Source organism: Diadema setosum, chromosome 14, assembly GCF_964275005.1.
Source record: "Diadema setosum chromosome 14, eeDiaSeto1, whole genome shotgun sequence".
NCBI classification, from domain to species: Eukaryota; Metazoa; Echinodermata; class Echinoidea; order Diadematoida; family Diadematidae; genus Diadema; species Diadema setosum.
In genome coordinates this window covers 35,715,646-35,734,001 of record NC_092698.1, presented here as the reverse complement: position 1 = coordinate 35,734,001, position 18,356 = coordinate 35,715,646, and the positions used below count along the sequence as shown (strand labels likewise).

Below are 18,356 nucleotides of genomic sequence, written 5' to 3'. Positions count from 1 at the left end.
ATTGATACATGCATTACCGTATACTGATTTATATCATAACAATTATCAATATATTCACTTATGTGGTTCCACCATCTTCTGTTGCACCGTAAGTAGTTATCAAGCATGCTAAGTATGAAACACTTCAAAATAGTTGCTTGCAGTAGATATGCGTGGTTGGTTGCAAATCAGTGATTTCATTCACTAACATGCTGTGAGCAGCTTATTTGTTTTACAGTGTACATGTTTGCCAACTGCGCTGTGCTTCACTGTGGCTTCTGTTCCATGAAAGTGGCATGTGCTAATTTAATGCAAAACCACAACCCGCTATATTTGCATTTAAGTGTTAAAGATTCCATTCCAGCTAAAATTGAAAATAAAATTTCATATTTCCTTCTATTTTGGCCACCTTTTTCCTTTTTCTGGCCACCAGAACTTCTGATTCAAAGATTTTAGTGGCCCACATGGTAGGCCCTAAACCACATTGAACTATTAGTGTCAAGCCTTGTATGTATTTACAACTACTTCAACTAATGTGACATCATGATTTGTCGTAGCCCTCTTAAAACCTGGGATGACGGCTCATGGATCTAATCACAACTCTGACGATTCAAAACTTTTGAACTTATTCTCTGATTTTCCTCAAGTTCCACTAATGTATTCTTCTCTTTTACATATGTTTTGAGTAAGTTTTCCTTTAAGGCTTTAAAGAGAAAAGTGAATGGCCAGAAAGAAGCTGGTGGTATATCTGTAGAGTGTTTAGGTCAACAATCAGATATGCAGAATTCCATCTACTTCCAATCAGAGAGTTGGTGAAATATCAGAGATTCCTGCATTTCTAACTCTTCAAATTGAGCTTATAAAAAACCGAACAACATTCATGCTGTGAACTCCAGTGACAAAATATAGCTATTGAATATAGGGAGAGTCCCCAAAAAGACCCCATTGATATGGCCCTCTACAAATGTCAGGAGTCATTTTATTCAGTGTACAGAAAACGTCATGTACAGTGTATGAGCTGTATGTTTGTTTTTATGTATATATTTTTCTTTGTGTGTGTATACAATTTTTGTATGTGTGTGTGTCAGTGTATGTAAGTGTGTATGTGTCTTGTGTGCAATGGCATCATGCCTTTGCAGTGGCTGTGATACTTCTTCAAGCTTGGCCATTTATTTCAACAAAAAAAAAAAGAATCCATTCTTTCAATGTAACCTTAACCCTACATGTAGATTGAATATGACCAAGATGATTCAATCAGAGATTAGCACAGCTGTGATTTATCACTGTTTTGTTTGTTTGTTTGTTGTTTGTTTGTTTGTTTATTTGTTTGTTTACATCAGTTTCATCATGCCTCTCTCACTTCTAGTGTTGTGTCTTATCACAGGTGACTATGAAAGCGACATGAGGAAGGCTATCAAACACCATGTCCTCAAAACTTTCAAGGTTGGCGCCACCAATGGGAAGGGCTATGATTCTGATGGTGGTAAGTTCAAGAAAACAATCACCCTATACTGTATATCACAACCTTCAAAAATTAGTCAAGGGGTGCCCATATCACAAGGAAAGTATCAAGACATTTTCATTGTAAGAGAGGTCGTGCAAGTGAACTAAGAACAAAATTGCACTGAAATAGTGATACCACAGTGTATAAATATGAATAGATGCATATTGCATAATATTAATCTTTATTTACATACATGCAGGCAGACATAAAATCACATTGGGATCTATATCAAACATATATCTTCCATTCAAATCTACATGGGCATATCATAAAAGCTCTAAAATAAGCGTAGACCATTATCTACAATGAAAACGTAAACCAGTAAAAATTGTCTGTTCAAGATATGTGAGATGTTATATTCAACAATGTAATATCTGAACTGGATTTTTTCTTAGTTTGACCAGGTATCTTCTTCACACTATCTAAATGACTAAAAAACAAACAAACAAACAAACACACTCTTGCATTTATCTTTTAGTTGATAATTGATAGGCTTTCACATCCTACTAAGATGCATGATATTTTCTTGATATGATGTAACACTCACTCTAAACTTTGACCTCAAAGATGATGTGATGTAAAATCTTGATTGTGTTTAAGCATAACATACTATTCATGTATTTGGATTAGATTAAAACATACATTGCCTGTATCAATATTTGGACAGCTGGATGGTTTCAGCAGAATTGCTTGTCTCATACAAGTAATTTTCCCATTGGTTTCTACAAACTGAGGTTTTTAATGATTTTTGTGAGTAATATAGCAACTATAAGTGTAACTAGTCTCTTTCCTTCAAAAATTTAACAATTGCTCAAAAAAATTGATTAAAGAAAGAGCTGCCACATCTCCATAATTATTCACGAGTCTCCCTGAAATCTGTTCTATTTCCTCAAGTCCTGACAAATTGAGATAATACCATCGCTAATTGGAATTATTATCATTTATTTAGATGCAAGTGACACACAAACTAGTATCAAACAGCCTTTGTGTGAGTGTGTAATTATTTTGTGGTGTAACTCTCTGCAATGTATATACCTTGAACATCGAGAGTAATCCACTATTTCTTGTCACTGACTGTGTATTATCATTATTCTTGTATTTTACAATGCACTGGGTACTTGTGGGACATTATTGAAAGTATTTTAATATCCTCTGTTAATTTATTTTTTTTTCTGTCCCTGTTCTATTCCCTAATAACTCTTTGTGTATTGTTCTAAAGTTGTTCTCACTATATCTTTTGTCACAAAGATTTATAACTTTAATCACAGCCAAAGATTTGAGATGAATAATAAAAATGTCCTTGATTTGAAACTTGTCTTGAATTGATGAGAGTATCAGTGTATTGTCTCTAGAGGTTAATGTGAGGATTGATTGGGAAATAATATCAGAATTCACAGTGCACTTTTGAAAAGCAAAGGTTGTTCTGCCAGTACCAATTCACAATTAAGGTGAGTGGATATACTCCACCAATGGGTGATGAGTTCTAAGCTCAGTCAGTAGCATGTCTGCCTGACGATCCAAAGGATTCCGGTTCGATTCCCGGGTCCCACTGAGCAATGTTGTGTGTAATCATATCATCCCCTCTAATATTAGAGGCAAAATGCTCTGTCCCTCGGATAGGACATAAAATGGAGGTCCGTGTGTGAGAGTCACAACTCATGCACGTAAAAGATCCCGCTTCATTTATTCATCCCAAAGTCTGAAAGAGCAGGGTGTTTAACCTGGTGAAGTGGTCCCGCTTTTTGTCCAAATGTACCCCATGGAGGACCAGCTGTTGCAGCTGAATATGGACTATCCAACCATCTTCTCAGATGGAAATGAAAAACAAACTTGGTTGGGTATAGACATCATTCCTCTTGGCTTCTGTCACATAACAGAATATGCCACTTGGGTAAAAGTGTTTCTTCCATTGAGATATTGTTAACAGTTACATGTATCACAACCAAAGTTTATGAAAATCTTCTAATAATATCTCTTTATTACACAGTGAAACTTGCTATACACTTCTTCCAAACTGTGTAAATATTACATATATTGCAATGGATGACATATATGCCATTTATTAATTCTTTGTATTCTAGCCATTTTAACTGTAGAATCAAATTTGTTACTAGAACTTAGAAGAGGGCTGCAAATTATAACTTGTGCAAGGTGACAAAACCATTTTTTTCCAAGCTGAGAGTTCTATGTAATCAGATTTCAAAACCATTTTATCAGGTCTGTAACATCATGTCTGATGAGGGCTTAAGTTTATTTGTTTGCCAAGTTTTCAGGAGGCATTTGTTATACATTGTGCCAGTAGTCAAGAAAAATTCTTTGTCTTCATTGACATTTTCATGAAAGGTGTTTGTCTTTCACATGGGCATGTGAATCAATACCTGCAGGCTCTCAGACTATACCTCAGCTAGTGTTGAGTAAGGATATAAAGAAAACCTCTGAAGATTGACACAATATGAATCTCCCTCGTGATTTCAGGCCGTGAATATAAACCCAAGGAACCTCAAACCTCAAAGTTGTGTGGCTTCAGTAAATTGTGGGACCTGGGAGATGGCAAATGGTGCCTCACACTGAAAACCTCTCCAGTGTTTATTCAAGAATTTCTCCCATGAGCCCCTGTAAGCACAGAAAGTGGGACATAAAAGAGTAAATTTTGAATTTGTGTTTCTCAGGCTCAGAATGTGTGGTTGTGACGTGTACCCACTCACTCACTGCCTTCATACGTTTTGAATGTTGACAGTATTAAATTGTCAGTTGCATGCAGAGCATTTTACATGTAGGTCTGACCCAGTTTTGTGAACTGATCGCTCATCAATAAACCTGTCTTGTGAATATGAGTAGTACCAATGTCCAAAGTTGTCCTTGTACTGCATTTCAAGAGATATTGTCTGGCATAAAATAACAAATACATGGAATCCATTCTCTGATAAATGGGATACCTTTTGAATTACAGCCTCAGTACTTGAGAGGAATCATGCGAGTTGTTTGCTTTCGTTTCCTTTTTTTTTGTGTGGGATTTTAAAGTAAATAGGTGCTTAAAGTCAAGATTTCATACCATGATCTTAACCCGTTTAGGACGGGCTGATTTTGCTACAACTCACATTTTTCATAGACACTTGCCCGGGTATACTCGAGACTTGTCGTCAATGGGTTAAAGTGTCTCTACTTTGTTTGATGATTTTACCAAATCAGATGAAATAAAGATGACAGAGGAAATACACATCATGGACAAGTTTCTTGTTCATGAAGCAAAAATAGAGGCAGATATGATGGTTATATGGATAATTTTATTAATTACAATGACCCGCACAGCTCCAAAGACATTGATAACAGGAACTTGGTATAATGACTATACACCTGATTATGTTGAATAGTCATTGCTGGTAGAAATTATGGATTATATTTTTCAGGATATAGGGACCTTAAATTGCTGTCATTTTATACAGCACTGCCAAAATACAGCTAGTGTTCTTATGATTAAACTGCTGGATACAAATATAATAAAGAGGATGTTAGTTTTTGTCCTTCATGTGCAATCTATTTTCCTTGAATTAGATAGGAATGATGGAAACTACAGTATATTTGTCATGATAATGTTGGTGACAGTGCAAAACAGATATAGTGTACATGTGAATTGGTACAAGATGTACAAGGAATGTACATAAAATAGTGTTAATGATTGTTGCAACATAGTGGAAATTGAGCTGCTGTCAATAGAAAAAAAAAATCCAAGAAACTTTGGCATTTTGTTCAAGTGTTTAGTACTTAAGTTTGAGAAAGAGTCTATGTTTGGAGAATGAAACAGGACAAATTCATTGTATTTTCCACCTGTAAAAATGCAAACCTTTCAGGTAAGACCAACAACTCCAGCCTGTCTCAATCTGACATGAGTCTCAATGCAGAGGAGTTCAGCTTCACGTCCAACTCACCAAGAACGGTGGACACAACATCAACTTCTGGTGAGTCCCAAGTCTAGCTCCTCACTGTGTCACACTGTTGCAATTGTGGGCCCTTTCAGATAAGTAAAAACAAAGCAAAACAAGACAAAAACTTATTTATGAATGTGTTTCCAAACAATATTACATTTTGATAAAGTGCGTGGTGTGCTTTTTTTTTTTTTTTTTTGCAAGTCTGTGAGAAACTTGGATTATTGTTCTCAAAATATGTCATGCCAGTTGATGACCAGAGGTGCTAGTATCCAATCAACGCCAAAGCTTTTTTTTTTTTTTTTTTTTCTCGGTGTGCATTCGTAATCTGAACTGTTCAACATCTAAAACACAATTAAGATGGTGCAGTTTAGCTGGATTTTGAATTTATTTCCATCTGAATATTTGCATTGTACTTAATACGCTGAATTACATACTCTAGGACATACTCTTGCCTGTGTGTGTAAAAGACATTCAGGGGAATAGGTGACCCAGCTGTTGCATACGGTCAAATCTGCCTTAGCAGCCACCTGTCTATAGTGGCTGCTAAGTGAGAAAAATATAGTGAGAAAAAGCCGTATTAAAGTCCCTGTCTATAACAGCTATTTTTTGTCTCCCTTGAGTGGCTGAGCACTGTCATAGACAGGTTTGACTGTAATGTCATTTGCAAATAAGTGGTTTGCAAAGAAATTTATTTCAATGTCAAAATACTCTGTAAATTCTGAACACAATTAGAAAGGTATTTCAGAAACATGATTATGAACAAGTTCCTTAGTAGAAAAATTGTAAACCTCTATGTTTACTCCTTTCTGTTTGCCTACCATTTTTGATGGACTGTTTGAGTTTCTATCATTCAAGAATTAATTCTATGTGTACACACACCTTACCATACATACATTGTGTTTCTGATTATCTGTTTGAACTGTTTTTCTTTGTTTTTCAACCTGTATGGGTATGACTACTCTCCTGTTGGTTGAGGGTTTGTGTGCTGCAATCTACTTTGTAGCTTGAGTCACTCTTAGCTATAATCAGTGTACACTGTGACTGAATGTATGAAGAATCTTGTAATGTCCAGACAAGACTTAGATACTAATGAGATTATGACCTTTTGCTTACAATACAGATGTATGTGTGTGTGTATGTATGTTATCTCAAAATCTCTTTTTGGATAATTGATATGAGACTGAGAGATACACTGTATATATTCAAGCACTGTTGTAAAATCTATTTTGAGCTTTTGGATTTAATGAGGTCAAGTCTGCCAATTCTAGTACCTTGAGAGTGTTTTGCAGGTTTTCAAGAAAACAGTTACGTCAGTTACAGCCACATATAACATGCAAATGAATGTAGTGATCTTGTTTCTCCCACACAACATAATTTTGTTACATAGAAGGGGTATTATGAAATGATTTTATCAAAGATTGACCAACAATAACTTCCCTCCTGTAAGAATATAAGTCGGCACGTTATTGCAGCTCAAGAAGGATTTGGTATGAATGACATTTTCCATTTTCTCTTTTAATTCAATGCTAACGTCAGGAAACTTACTAAGCAAATTGTCCAGATCAGTGAAAGAGTTGTGAGTCACTGGTGTCATTATGTGACTTGTAACTGGTATCATTGCTTTGTTAAAGTTCCAACATTTTGTGAAGACAAGTTTTCATTGTCATTGTAATCAAATCGACTGAGATCAAGCTAAAGAGATAGTCATGCTGTTATGGAGATGAGAGACTAATAGGGAGTTTACATTACAAGCGGTTCATCATGTGCGACAGGGGGAGAAAAGGAAATGGCAGACAGATGTTTAAGTTTTGAAGACATGCATGACTTCTTAAAATCTATGTTCCTTTTGTGGCTGTGATGGGGGTATGATGACCTGGTATGTGAGCAAATTCTGAGTGCAGTGGTATCAGCCCCTCTTCCAGACCTGACCATGAAGATGTTATCAATCAATACTGTAAAAGTGGAAATTTTCCCGCATTTTGCGCAACCAGAAGCTCGAGCGAAAATAAAAGCGCTTGAATATTTTTGCGTGCCATATGTTCCAGTAGTTGATGTCTTAAAGGACAAGTCCACCTTCATATACACAAGGATTGAGAGAATGCAGCAATATCAGTAGAATACATCAGTGAAAGTTTGAGGAAAATTGGACAATCCGTTCAAAAGTTACGAATATTTTAAGTATCTGCGCTGTCACTGCTGAAAGAGAAGACTACTACAGTGTATGATGTCACATGCGTACAACTATTTAAGGAAAATAAAAAGAGAATTTTACAAAAATTTACTTTTTGAATAAAGTGCACATTTCTTCGACTTGCTACTGACGTATGTTAAGGGTAATATTATTCCCCCTGCCTTCTGAAAGGGAGGAGTCGAGTGTACTTTTGTTATGCGAGAAAAATAGAAATATGTTGAATTTTCTTTATTCTTTCTTTATATCGTTGTACTCATGTGACATCACAAACTATTGTAGTCTTTTCATCCAGCCGTGACTGAGCATAAACTTCAAAAATTCATAACTTTTTAACGGATTGTCCGATTTTGCTCAAACTCTCACTGATGTGTTCTCCTAATATTGCTGCATTCACTCAACCCACATGTCTATGAAGGTGAACTTGTCCTTTAATTCTTCAGAATTAAAACATGCGAAACTCTTCGTACCCAGCCAAGCGTGAAAAATTAGTCACGCAAAAATATCCACTTTTACAGTGGCTCGTCATCCTTTCCAGGTTGACTGCACTCTCAGTGTGCTCACACAGATCACAGAAAAAATTAAGAAATGTTCTGACAGGATATGACACTGTCTGATACATGGTGTAGGACCCCCCCCCCCCCTCTCATGTAGATCAGTATTTTGCTGAATTCATCTCACTTTTAGTGTGTCTGCCATCTTACACTGATGCAGTATGCTGCAATGCTTGATTCTCCAAAGCTGTGAAACTATTTGCCACCTTTCGACTCTGCCCCGTGTGTGCGAGCCCTCCATGTTGGTCTGATAACATGATACCAATGATGGTGGTTGGAGTGCAAGCCTGCACGTTCAGGTCTGCAGTGAACCACCGGCTGTCAGCGAAGGCATGTAACGTGGGTGCCACATGGCATGTTAATGCGTGGAGGCAGAGGGTGGGGATCTATGTCAGGGGTAAAAGGTCAGACCCTGAACTAGGAATGGTGGAGATTACAATTTCAACAACATCTCTCCAACAGACATAAAACTTTCACGTCATCACATCATCCATTCAAAAAGTGCTCGAGTATATCTACGCAGAGATTATCAGTAAAATATTTAGTGGTGTGAGAGGTTTAGAATGAAGAAATTGCAAGTTGCACTTATTCAAAACATACATGAGATTTTAAATTTCCATTACTAGCTGTGTATGGACCATGCATCTATAATCTATTACATTTGATTTCCTTGAGGTTCCTGCTTTGATTGTCTGCCTACAAACACATTTTTCTGTTTTAGGCATCTTATCTGGAAACTATATCTAATTTTTTTTTTTTTTTTAAATCTATGGCCTCCATTACCCCAGAGAAGTAAAGTGGATCTCACATTGCTTAATATGTGCCTTTCCCCCTCAAAAATCTACAAATGGATCAATTTCTTGCTCAGAATGAAAAGATTGCAGTGTGATACTTTGTCACCTGAGATGGGAGATTAATAGAAAATGCAGCAAATATATAATCTATGATTGATTATAAAGGAGTTTTACCTCCGTCATCACTTCTTCGGTCAAAATCGATTTCATACAGATATCGATGTGCAGATCTAGATTTTTACGGCAGAGGTAGATACTACCATCGATATGCTCAAAACATGCGTGACAAGCTCAGATGCAGACAAAAGTGGCACTCGTGTGCTATTATGCTTGCCGAGGCATACTTAGTCATTGTGCGCCGATCAAGCGTGGAATTCTGTTCACTGCCATTTATACTGCTGCACAAACTGAAATGGCTTAAATGTTTTTGAAGTTCTGTATTTTTTCCTTCCTTTGTTCCTAACTGTCTTCAGTTTTCATTGGAGTGCCAGTGACGAAGCAAATATCATCCCTCTGACACACCAAACATGATGTTGCAAAAACAGATATTAAAAGGATGCTTCATGGTACATGTTTATTTGCGTTAAACAAAATGATAATAGAAAGATCTCTGTGAAAAGCACATTTAGTATGTATGAGACATTTTATGATGCATGTGAATATGGGTCTTTGCCAAAGCAATGAGGCCAGTAGCCTACCCATTGTCCTGATTCATGTATTCTTTATCTGCGGGGAGACAAACACAAGTTTTCTCCCATATTATATATGTTTGTAATGTACAAGATATCTGTTCATGTATGTATCATGATGTTAAGTAGATGAGGAAGGACTCTCAGTATTCTTCTTTTTCTGATATTGGACTTGATACAAGTATATGTCCTTTCTGTCAAAGTTTAGCAAATAATGAATAAGAGTAATATATTGGCTCCCAGTCAAAATGGTGTCAGCCCCATCCATTGGGGTCTTCAAGCACATGCTCCTCTCATCAGTCACCCTCTGTTAAAATATTGAGATATTTTATTTTACTTGCACCTTTATTTTTGCTCTCTTTATTTTGTGTGTGTTCACACTCTATTCTGCACTACACATGCTCCCATGAACCTCACTGCACTCAATACACTTTATAACTAAGCTGTAAAATGAGGAATGTTTGCGTGCATTTTAATTTCGTGAATTTCGCGAGCTCCAAGATTCGCGAAATTAAAATGAATGTGAAAGTTCTTGTCTGCACTATATGCATTAAATGCCAGTGGCAGTTCGCGAAAATTTCATGCCGCAAAAAAGACCGTCGGCTCCAATTCGCAAAAAATTTATGCCGCGAATATATTATGTTTTACAGTAGGCCTATACTCTGCCCAGAGGGATGCAGAAGAAGATTTGTTCTGTTACAATTTTTCATAATGCAAGGTCAATGAAGCCTTTTCTTTGAAAGGATATATGTAATTTCTATGAAATTTTTCCAGTGGAAGTTACAGCAGTTTCAGTATTGATGACTATTGCACGAAAACCTACCTCTTAGCAGGGAGGTGTCACCTCCTTGCTCTTAGTGATGTTGCATGACATCTTCCTTCAAAGTATCAGGGACTGCAAATTTTGATTTTCTAAGTCTTTAAACCAGCATCTCCCTAAACTCTAGTTGTGTACACAGGGAATCTCAAGTTTATGACCTAGCACCAGGGAATGTTTACCATGTCATTGTCCTTGCACTAAACTTTGTGACCCCATCCTGACATATCCCCATAACAACTCTCACTGTGCCACTTGAGTGATCACTTCAAGTGGAACTCCTGTAACGTAAATTATGTCAGTGACTCCAGAGAATTCAGCAGTGTCCCTTAAACAGTTCACACATCGTAAATTGTGTGCAGAAGAACTCTTCTATAACCTTCTATTTAAACTAATCCCCAGTACTTAATAGGACTGCCATGCATACCTCATTTCTTCCAGGACTTGATCCTCCTGCTGGTTCACTGTCCCAAGAAGCAATTATCTACTTTCTCAAAATTGAACCACTTTCACAATCCTTTTTCCTCATTTAAGTATTGATATAGGATTTGACTGATGCTCAAAGTAGCACCATGGATGTAATTACACTCAGTTCTGATTCTCATCGGCATGATGAAGTATTAGGTGATTCAAACCAGAATGAAAGTTTATTGATTGAAAATATAACACCCAGACAGCTAATCATGTGTGTTGTCTTCTTATTCTCCATCAGCAAGGAATCAGTTCAAGTGTAATTCATCGTCAAACAAATACCAATGCTGGATGAGATAACATTTCTTAAGATTAAAGTGCCAGTAATTACTCTTTTTTTTTTTTTTGTAATTAATCTACAGTGTCTGATTTCCAATTTCATTTCTGTCTTTTTCCTCTTTTTTTTGGGGGGGGGGGGGGAGAGGAGATGGGCATGGTGTCAATCAATCATATGGTGAACTTTTAGCAAGAGAGATGCCTAGATATTAGATAACTTGACATATTTTTCTTTTATTTTGTTTTCTATATCAATTTCAAAGCTGGAGCAGGAGAATATCCTTCTTTTTTTTCTATGTAAGTGATAGACCCTAGAAGTGTAATACACAACATGCATAAGTATGTTTCAGTGGCAGTGGTTCTCATTCTGTGAAGTAGACTGCACTCAAGTGCCCTTTGTGTATAGGCAAATGGCTCTTAATTTCCTCTAATGGTCATAAGTGGGTCATAAACTGTTCTAATTGACTTCAAGCTCTGCTGCTGATTTCTCTCACTACAAAGATATTTGTTTGCTGTCTGCCCAATATGCTGGTGTTCCAATGGCAGGAATTCAGCCTATCAAGCATGTAATTCTAATGAATTTGAGTCTTTTCCTTCCACATGCTCACATTCCTTCATACAATTGATTTTGACTTCATGTTGCTCACCAAGTCTCATATAGGGAATTTCTTTTACTCTTAAACAGAGCAAAGTACTACACTTATTCCACTCTGTCCTCAAGTACAGTTGAATAACTTCAAAAACTTAACTTAAAATTATACTAGCAAGATAGATGAGGTTTAATGAAACTCATAGTTAAATATGAATACATTAAATTTAGAAGTTTCACATGTTTTCGCAGCATAATATTCAAAGTGTAGGAGGGGATGATGTAATTTCCTCTTACAACCTCTTCCTTCCCCAAAAGTCGTGATAGGTTATTGCAACTCTGTAATGTTTGGATCTACAGGACACATGCTATTTCTTATTTTTCAAATTAACCTTGAATAATTACATTTAGTGGAGATTCAGGTGTAAAGCAGGTATTTTATTGGATTGGAGACTAGGTGGCGACTTGGTGACGACTCAAGTCTTGCTGGTAAATAAATGTCTTCGTGATGTCTCGTAGAGACTAGCTGGGTATTTGGGGAGTGGCAAGAGAATCAAACATGTATGCTAATAGATTTTGGGCTTTTTCCAGTCTCAATCTTGTGTCGGAGACATCTCTGTGACATCTTTCTGTATATGTAAGTGTATAGTAAGATGTGTACATAAATTTAGCGAGTCTAAATTTTTGTGAATCAGGACTTCCTGACGATTTTGCGAGTGATTATTTTCGTGTGTCTTTGATTTCATGAATAGCACCAGACTCGCAGAATTCACGAAAATAAAAGCCTCGCGAAATATTTGCCGTATACAGTAAGTTATGGCCGCATTGTAGTGACCAGTCCGCAACGTCTCTGCAACTATGCAGAGACTCATAGCGACCTACTGGTGATGATGTGGCAACATCATAGAGATGTTGCTACATCTCCATGGTGACATCCCCATGATTTTCAAGTGAATAAGTCGCTGTTTGTTTGTTTTTTGGTCTTCGACATTGAGTTAAAGATGGGGTGTGATTTTGTGAGATAATGACAAAGTTCATATGAAATATGAAGGAGCATACAATTCTTAAAAAGGAATTCATAGTTTGATTAATGAAAATTGGTTTGAAATGGCTTAGATATCCAAAAAACAGAGGTCCTAAGAAAAGTTGGGCCCACCTTTTATTAGGACCACTTTGATTTACTTTGTTTTTTATATTTCAGCCATACAAAAACAGTTTTTATCAAATGGACTTTGAATTTTTTTTAAAATTGTATATATGCATTTTAATATTTCATAAAGTGGTTTCTAATAATCTTGTAAAAAGTTGAAATCTAAATCCCCCATCTAAACCAAAACTATACCAGCCCTTTAAATCCTGATAATTTCTATGTTATTTTCCTAGTCAGGATGGTTTATTGACAAACTAAAAAAAAAAAATAGTAGTAAAATCACACAGGTTTGTTATCTTGTCAAAAGAGGTCAGATTTTAGGAAATGTAGCCATGTTTGTCAGGAAAGTCTTGCTGTAAATTCATTTGATATAGATATGTTAAGACCAATTGCTACCATTCAAAGCATCATCATAATGAATGAAGGTAATGTTGAGACTGATCTGAATGGGATAAGGCTGCTACTGCGAGTGAGAGCAGCTTCTGCAGTGTGCATTTTGTATCATTTCAAAATCTAAAACTTATCCGAGACTGGTGACAGTGGTGTTGCAGTTATGTGTCTTCACATCACACCTGCAAATCATGCATTTGTGCAGTAATCCTCCTCATAACTTGAGACTTCACACCTGCAGTGGAGTTTGGTGTGCTATCCTTCTGCCAGAGCAGGCAGGTGTCACCTCCCTGTGGCCAGAGAATCCTGGAAGCTAGTGTAGTGATTGGGAAGGGACATTCCTTCATCCAGACTGCTGAGCCCCATTGTTGATATCTGCACTGCTATTATGTTCTGCATGAGATATTTCTAGCAGATTACCTTTCCCCTTGGAAGCCCTTCTCCAGTGAGAGACGTTGCAGGTTTTTGTGTTCATTGATATCTGTTTTGGTGAGATGATATCAGTGACGGGGAGATAGAATACCAGTTTTTGTTGATCTAAATGTCATGCTTCCTTGCAGCTGAACAATTGAGATGGTTGTGCTGAAGGATCAGACTGAGGTGACGTGGTGATAAACTGACTCATTTGTTTTACAGTTCCATTTATGTAAATAAATTTACATCACAATGCACAAAACATATGAATTGCAATAATATTGAGAGAATAACAACATTCTGAACATTATGTAGAGACATGGAGAGGCAGTCTCATTGCTTTACAGAGGAAGGAAAACGTATTATACCTAACTTCAAAAATTTCCATAAGAAATGTTCAGATTATTTATGATACTCAATTTACCTTTTATCTCTTTGCCATTGATTTTCAGTGTAAGTTATTTCTAATATTCTAAGGTTTTCTCTGATCATGTGCTGGCTTTGTCTGAGTGCATAGACTCTGTGTAAGAGCTGAGACTGGAGTAGCTAGTATCTACACGAGGGGTCGCTCACTTCAAGTTCTCCACCCTTCCCAACCACCGGTTACGCCAAATTTGGTAACTGAGTACACAATGCGTTAAGTGGCATTAACATCCTCTTGTGTTAATGCTGGATGTGTGCTAGTCTAATATCCAGATAAAAAAAAAAAAAGCTTTATTGTAATGTTGCCTGTATCAGCAGATAAAGATGTACACAAGTCATCAACATAACTTATTCTGACCCTTAGTGCAGAAGTAAAACATAATATGCATCAAGAATAAACACAATATATGTGTGTATATAAAGTACTCCCAAGTCTGTGCAGAACAGGGAGGCTGTGGACAGAGACTATGTATGACTCTCTACAGAGACCTTCCGTTTCTGATGCCCAGATGCATGTTTAGCCATCGGAATCATTCACAAAAATGGGATGCCCTTGTACAATAGGAAATGGTGCAGAGGGCACCATTCGCAATCTGCCACAAAGTTTTGCATCCTACCACAAGGGTTGTGACCTAACACAAAGGGTTGTGTCTTACCACAGGGGTTGTGTTCTTCCTACCACAAGGATTGTGACCTTCCTACTGCAATGGTCATGACCTAACACAAAGGGTTGTATTCTACCACAAGTGTTGTGGCCTACTGCAAGGGTTATGACCTACCAAAAAGACTTACGACTTATCACAAGGATTGTGACCCATCGCAAATGTTAAGTACTTATCACGAGGTTTGTTGTCTATAACATCAGTGAGTTGATTTATCTAGGTATGGGACATTCCTGATGGCTGAATTTCCCACACCAAATCATTCATGCTGTTATTTATCTAAACCATCCCAGCTTCTTTGAGCTGGGATACAATCTTCCTAAAAAAAAATAAAAAATAAAAAAAATGATACAAAAGTTCTCAGTAATGTATGCTTAGTTTGCTATGTGACATCATGTGACATGTGAAAAAAAAAGATATGAAATTGTTTAGTCTGGAAATGAAAAAGGTTATGTGTGTGTATGTGATGGGAAATGTTAACATTAGCTTCTTCTTCAGTCTTTATGAACTAGAGGAAAGATTGGAGGTAGTTTTCCATTCAAAATTTATAAAGAGACATTTCAAACCTTGCTCAACCCTTTCTCTCACCTTCTCTCCTTCTCTCTACATATTTGTATCTCTCTCTCCCCCTCTCTCTCAGTCCTTTTCTGTATTTCAGCCTGAGAGCAAATAACTGTCCAGTTTTGTTTTCATTGGCAACGGAACCTAGCTACATGTTTACTCTTTGTCGGTAATCCTCCAACCAGTGTTACCAGTCACTGTTACTGGAAGGCCTTGTTAGCACAGGAGGACAGAGAAAAGGGAGGGTGATTTGTAAGGGGAGAATGCCAGCAAGAGAAAATTCGAGGACACAATTGTATAGGAGTAATCCAATTTGCCCCATGATAAGTGTGTGGCAGTGATCCTGGATCACACATTTGTTAACATAATTGTAATACAGTATGTAAATGGTAACATATCATAGGAGGCATTATTTTCTCATTACCACGGTACATCGAAACGGGTAAAATTTCCACAGTTGACTTCTCAAGTTTTCATTACAAATTGAACTCAATCAACTGAATCCAATTTCCATTATGGCAGGTCCTACATTTCTAAAAATCCACCTAATGTTCCTCAAGAATTCTGGGCTCAATTCAGAATTTTCTGCTTCATGTTGCACTTCCCTGGATTTGTTTCCCCCCCAATATGATGCATTTTGTCAAACACAGGAACAATCCCATGTATTGTTCACTATGTGTAAGGTGTACTGCAGTCACACTTTGTTATAGAGCCTTGATTCTTAAATCTTTATCCTTTCTAATTTTAACATTTTATAGTTGTCCTGTGTGGTATGTATGCTTTTGTAAACTGATATTACACTTTGTCCAACCAAATATTCTTTATCTGCTTCTTTCCCTTTCTCTTTTAGTATCATCATCAGTGACTGTGTACTGAGAATAAGAAACATAGATGTTAGAAAAGTGTACAATTTTCCTCAATAAAAGAAACTAAAAAACATATCAGTTTGGTCTGATCCATGACTGTGATTTCATCACATTAAAATTAATATATACACAATTGTTTGATATTGATCAGTAGATGTATTTGTACCATTAGACTGGTCTTAGGAAAAAAAGAAGAAATCAGCTCAGAAAAAGACGTCATTTAAAAGTTTTTACTGTTAATACTGCTTTGCAATCCACAATGGTATAGTCAACCTCAAAGGTCAAAGGCAAAGGCCATGGGTTTACAAAAGAATCAATATATCATCATACAAAATGCTATTCTACCCAAGGCACCTGCTGTGACATTATGACCCTTCTTTTACAGTCGCGAAAATGGCTGATTATACTATTTATTTTACATTTCCTTTGTTCATAATATCTCATACAGGGAGCATGGTGTGTCGCACAATAAAGAGTCTGCCTGCCAATGCAGTTGTGTTCTTGTATAGGATCATGAAAAAAGCTAAATCTTGCAGTGTACAAAAAAAAAGGCTTGAAATTCTCCACGTGACAGAGTTCAGTCGTTGTGCCATCTGCCACCATTTTTAATGCAGTCTATTTCCATTGGTGTCTCCTTTTTCAAGAAAAAGAACACGAAAAGAAGATGTTGGGTGTACTTTATTACTTGCATACACATACCGGCTCCTGGTAATATGCCATTTGTGACAATTATTTCTAGAAGTGTTGAATAGGTAGGGATTTTGTTAATGAGCCTGTGAATGTACGCGATGTGACCTTCAGTGATGTCTGCGGTAGATAAAGTCTAGCATTAAGAACATTCAAGATTTCAGGAAGGGAGAAAAGGTATGGCCTTCACTTATACCCCTTTGCTGAAATGAACAATAACAGGGATTCTACAAATGTGACATTCATTAGCCCAACCCACTACAACTGTATCTTCAACAAAAAACCACATTCACACGCAGCAGTTATCTTTTTTTATTTTTTTCATGGTGATGCAAAAATTCATTTTATTTGCCACTGTTCACACATGCTGCACAGGACAATTATTCCAGTGTTCTTTTAAGATTTTCAAGAGTGACCAGAATGTGACCCCAGGTTTCCAAGTTTGCAGACCTACTGTGGCAAGTTGCATTATGGGATTTAAAAAGTTGATAAAGTCTCCATGTGCCATTCACACACGCACTGCGCAGAACAAATTGTTGTGTTTAAAAGGAAACCAAAGCCCATGGAAAGAAAATATGTGAAAATTCAAATATTTTCTCACTTCTCTAGCATAATGAAATGATAATGATAATGATAATAATGAATAACAATTATATAGCACTTAATACTGATGGTTCTATATTGAGGTAAGATACAGCATTATGTACATATCATATAACAACAGCAACAGCAACAACAAAATTAGGATTGAGTAAACAGATAAGTTTTCAACAATGATTTTAACTTGTCAACACTTTAAGCATTACGAATATAGAGAGGGAGTGTGTTGTAAAACTTTAGAGCTTTAAAGAAATATAACATACATCAAGACAGAATTCAGCAGAAAATGATATTTTTCCCTCCTACAACAACCTGAATTGGTCGTGTACATTAGAAATTGGAAGAAACAAGCAAGTCTCATTCATTGAGCTATACTGCCTGCTCTCTTTAAAATGAGAAATGATTTTCTGCATTTTTATTTTTTCCCATTTCTTTAAAGTTATTATATTTTTTACTGTGTGGCTCACCAGGCAAAAAGCTTGTGGAGAAACCAGAGTGAGTATTGACAGTGCTCCAGCAGTCTCTTTCTCCATACTGTGGGTATTGTGTTCCAAATTGTGTTTGGCCTGGGCCCCTTTGTTCGGGCATCTGCTGTGCCGTCAGCAGCTGCATTTAGTTAATTGATAGTGCTTGCATAGTGTATGCTAATTAGTGTATGAATATCACTCTGATTTAGTGAGCTGGTAGAGAGCCTCTGATTATTATATCACAATGCTTTCCTTATGATATTGTATTGGGAACTATAGTAATATTACAAGAAAGTACTCAGGGACTGTTTATTTTTAGGTACTGAATCATGAAATAAAAGAATAGTAC

At 36.7% G+C, this 18,356-nt stretch overlaps 1 protein-coding gene across 1 annotated transcript in view; it reads left to right on the top strand.

The window, feature by feature from the left end:
- Positions 1-18,356, top strand: part of LOC140237716 (uncharacterized) — a 75,654-nt gene that overhangs the window by 1,473 nt on the left and 55,825 nt on the right. The window contains exons 2-3 of the mRNA XM_072317636.1: positions 1,364-1,462; positions 5,332-5,439. Coding sequence (XP_072173737.1) covers positions 1,381-1,462; positions 5,332-5,439 — 190 coding nt within the window. The 5' untranslated portion in view covers positions 1,364-1,380. The remainder of the gene's footprint in view (positions 1-1,363; positions 1,463-5,331; positions 5,440-18,356) is intronic.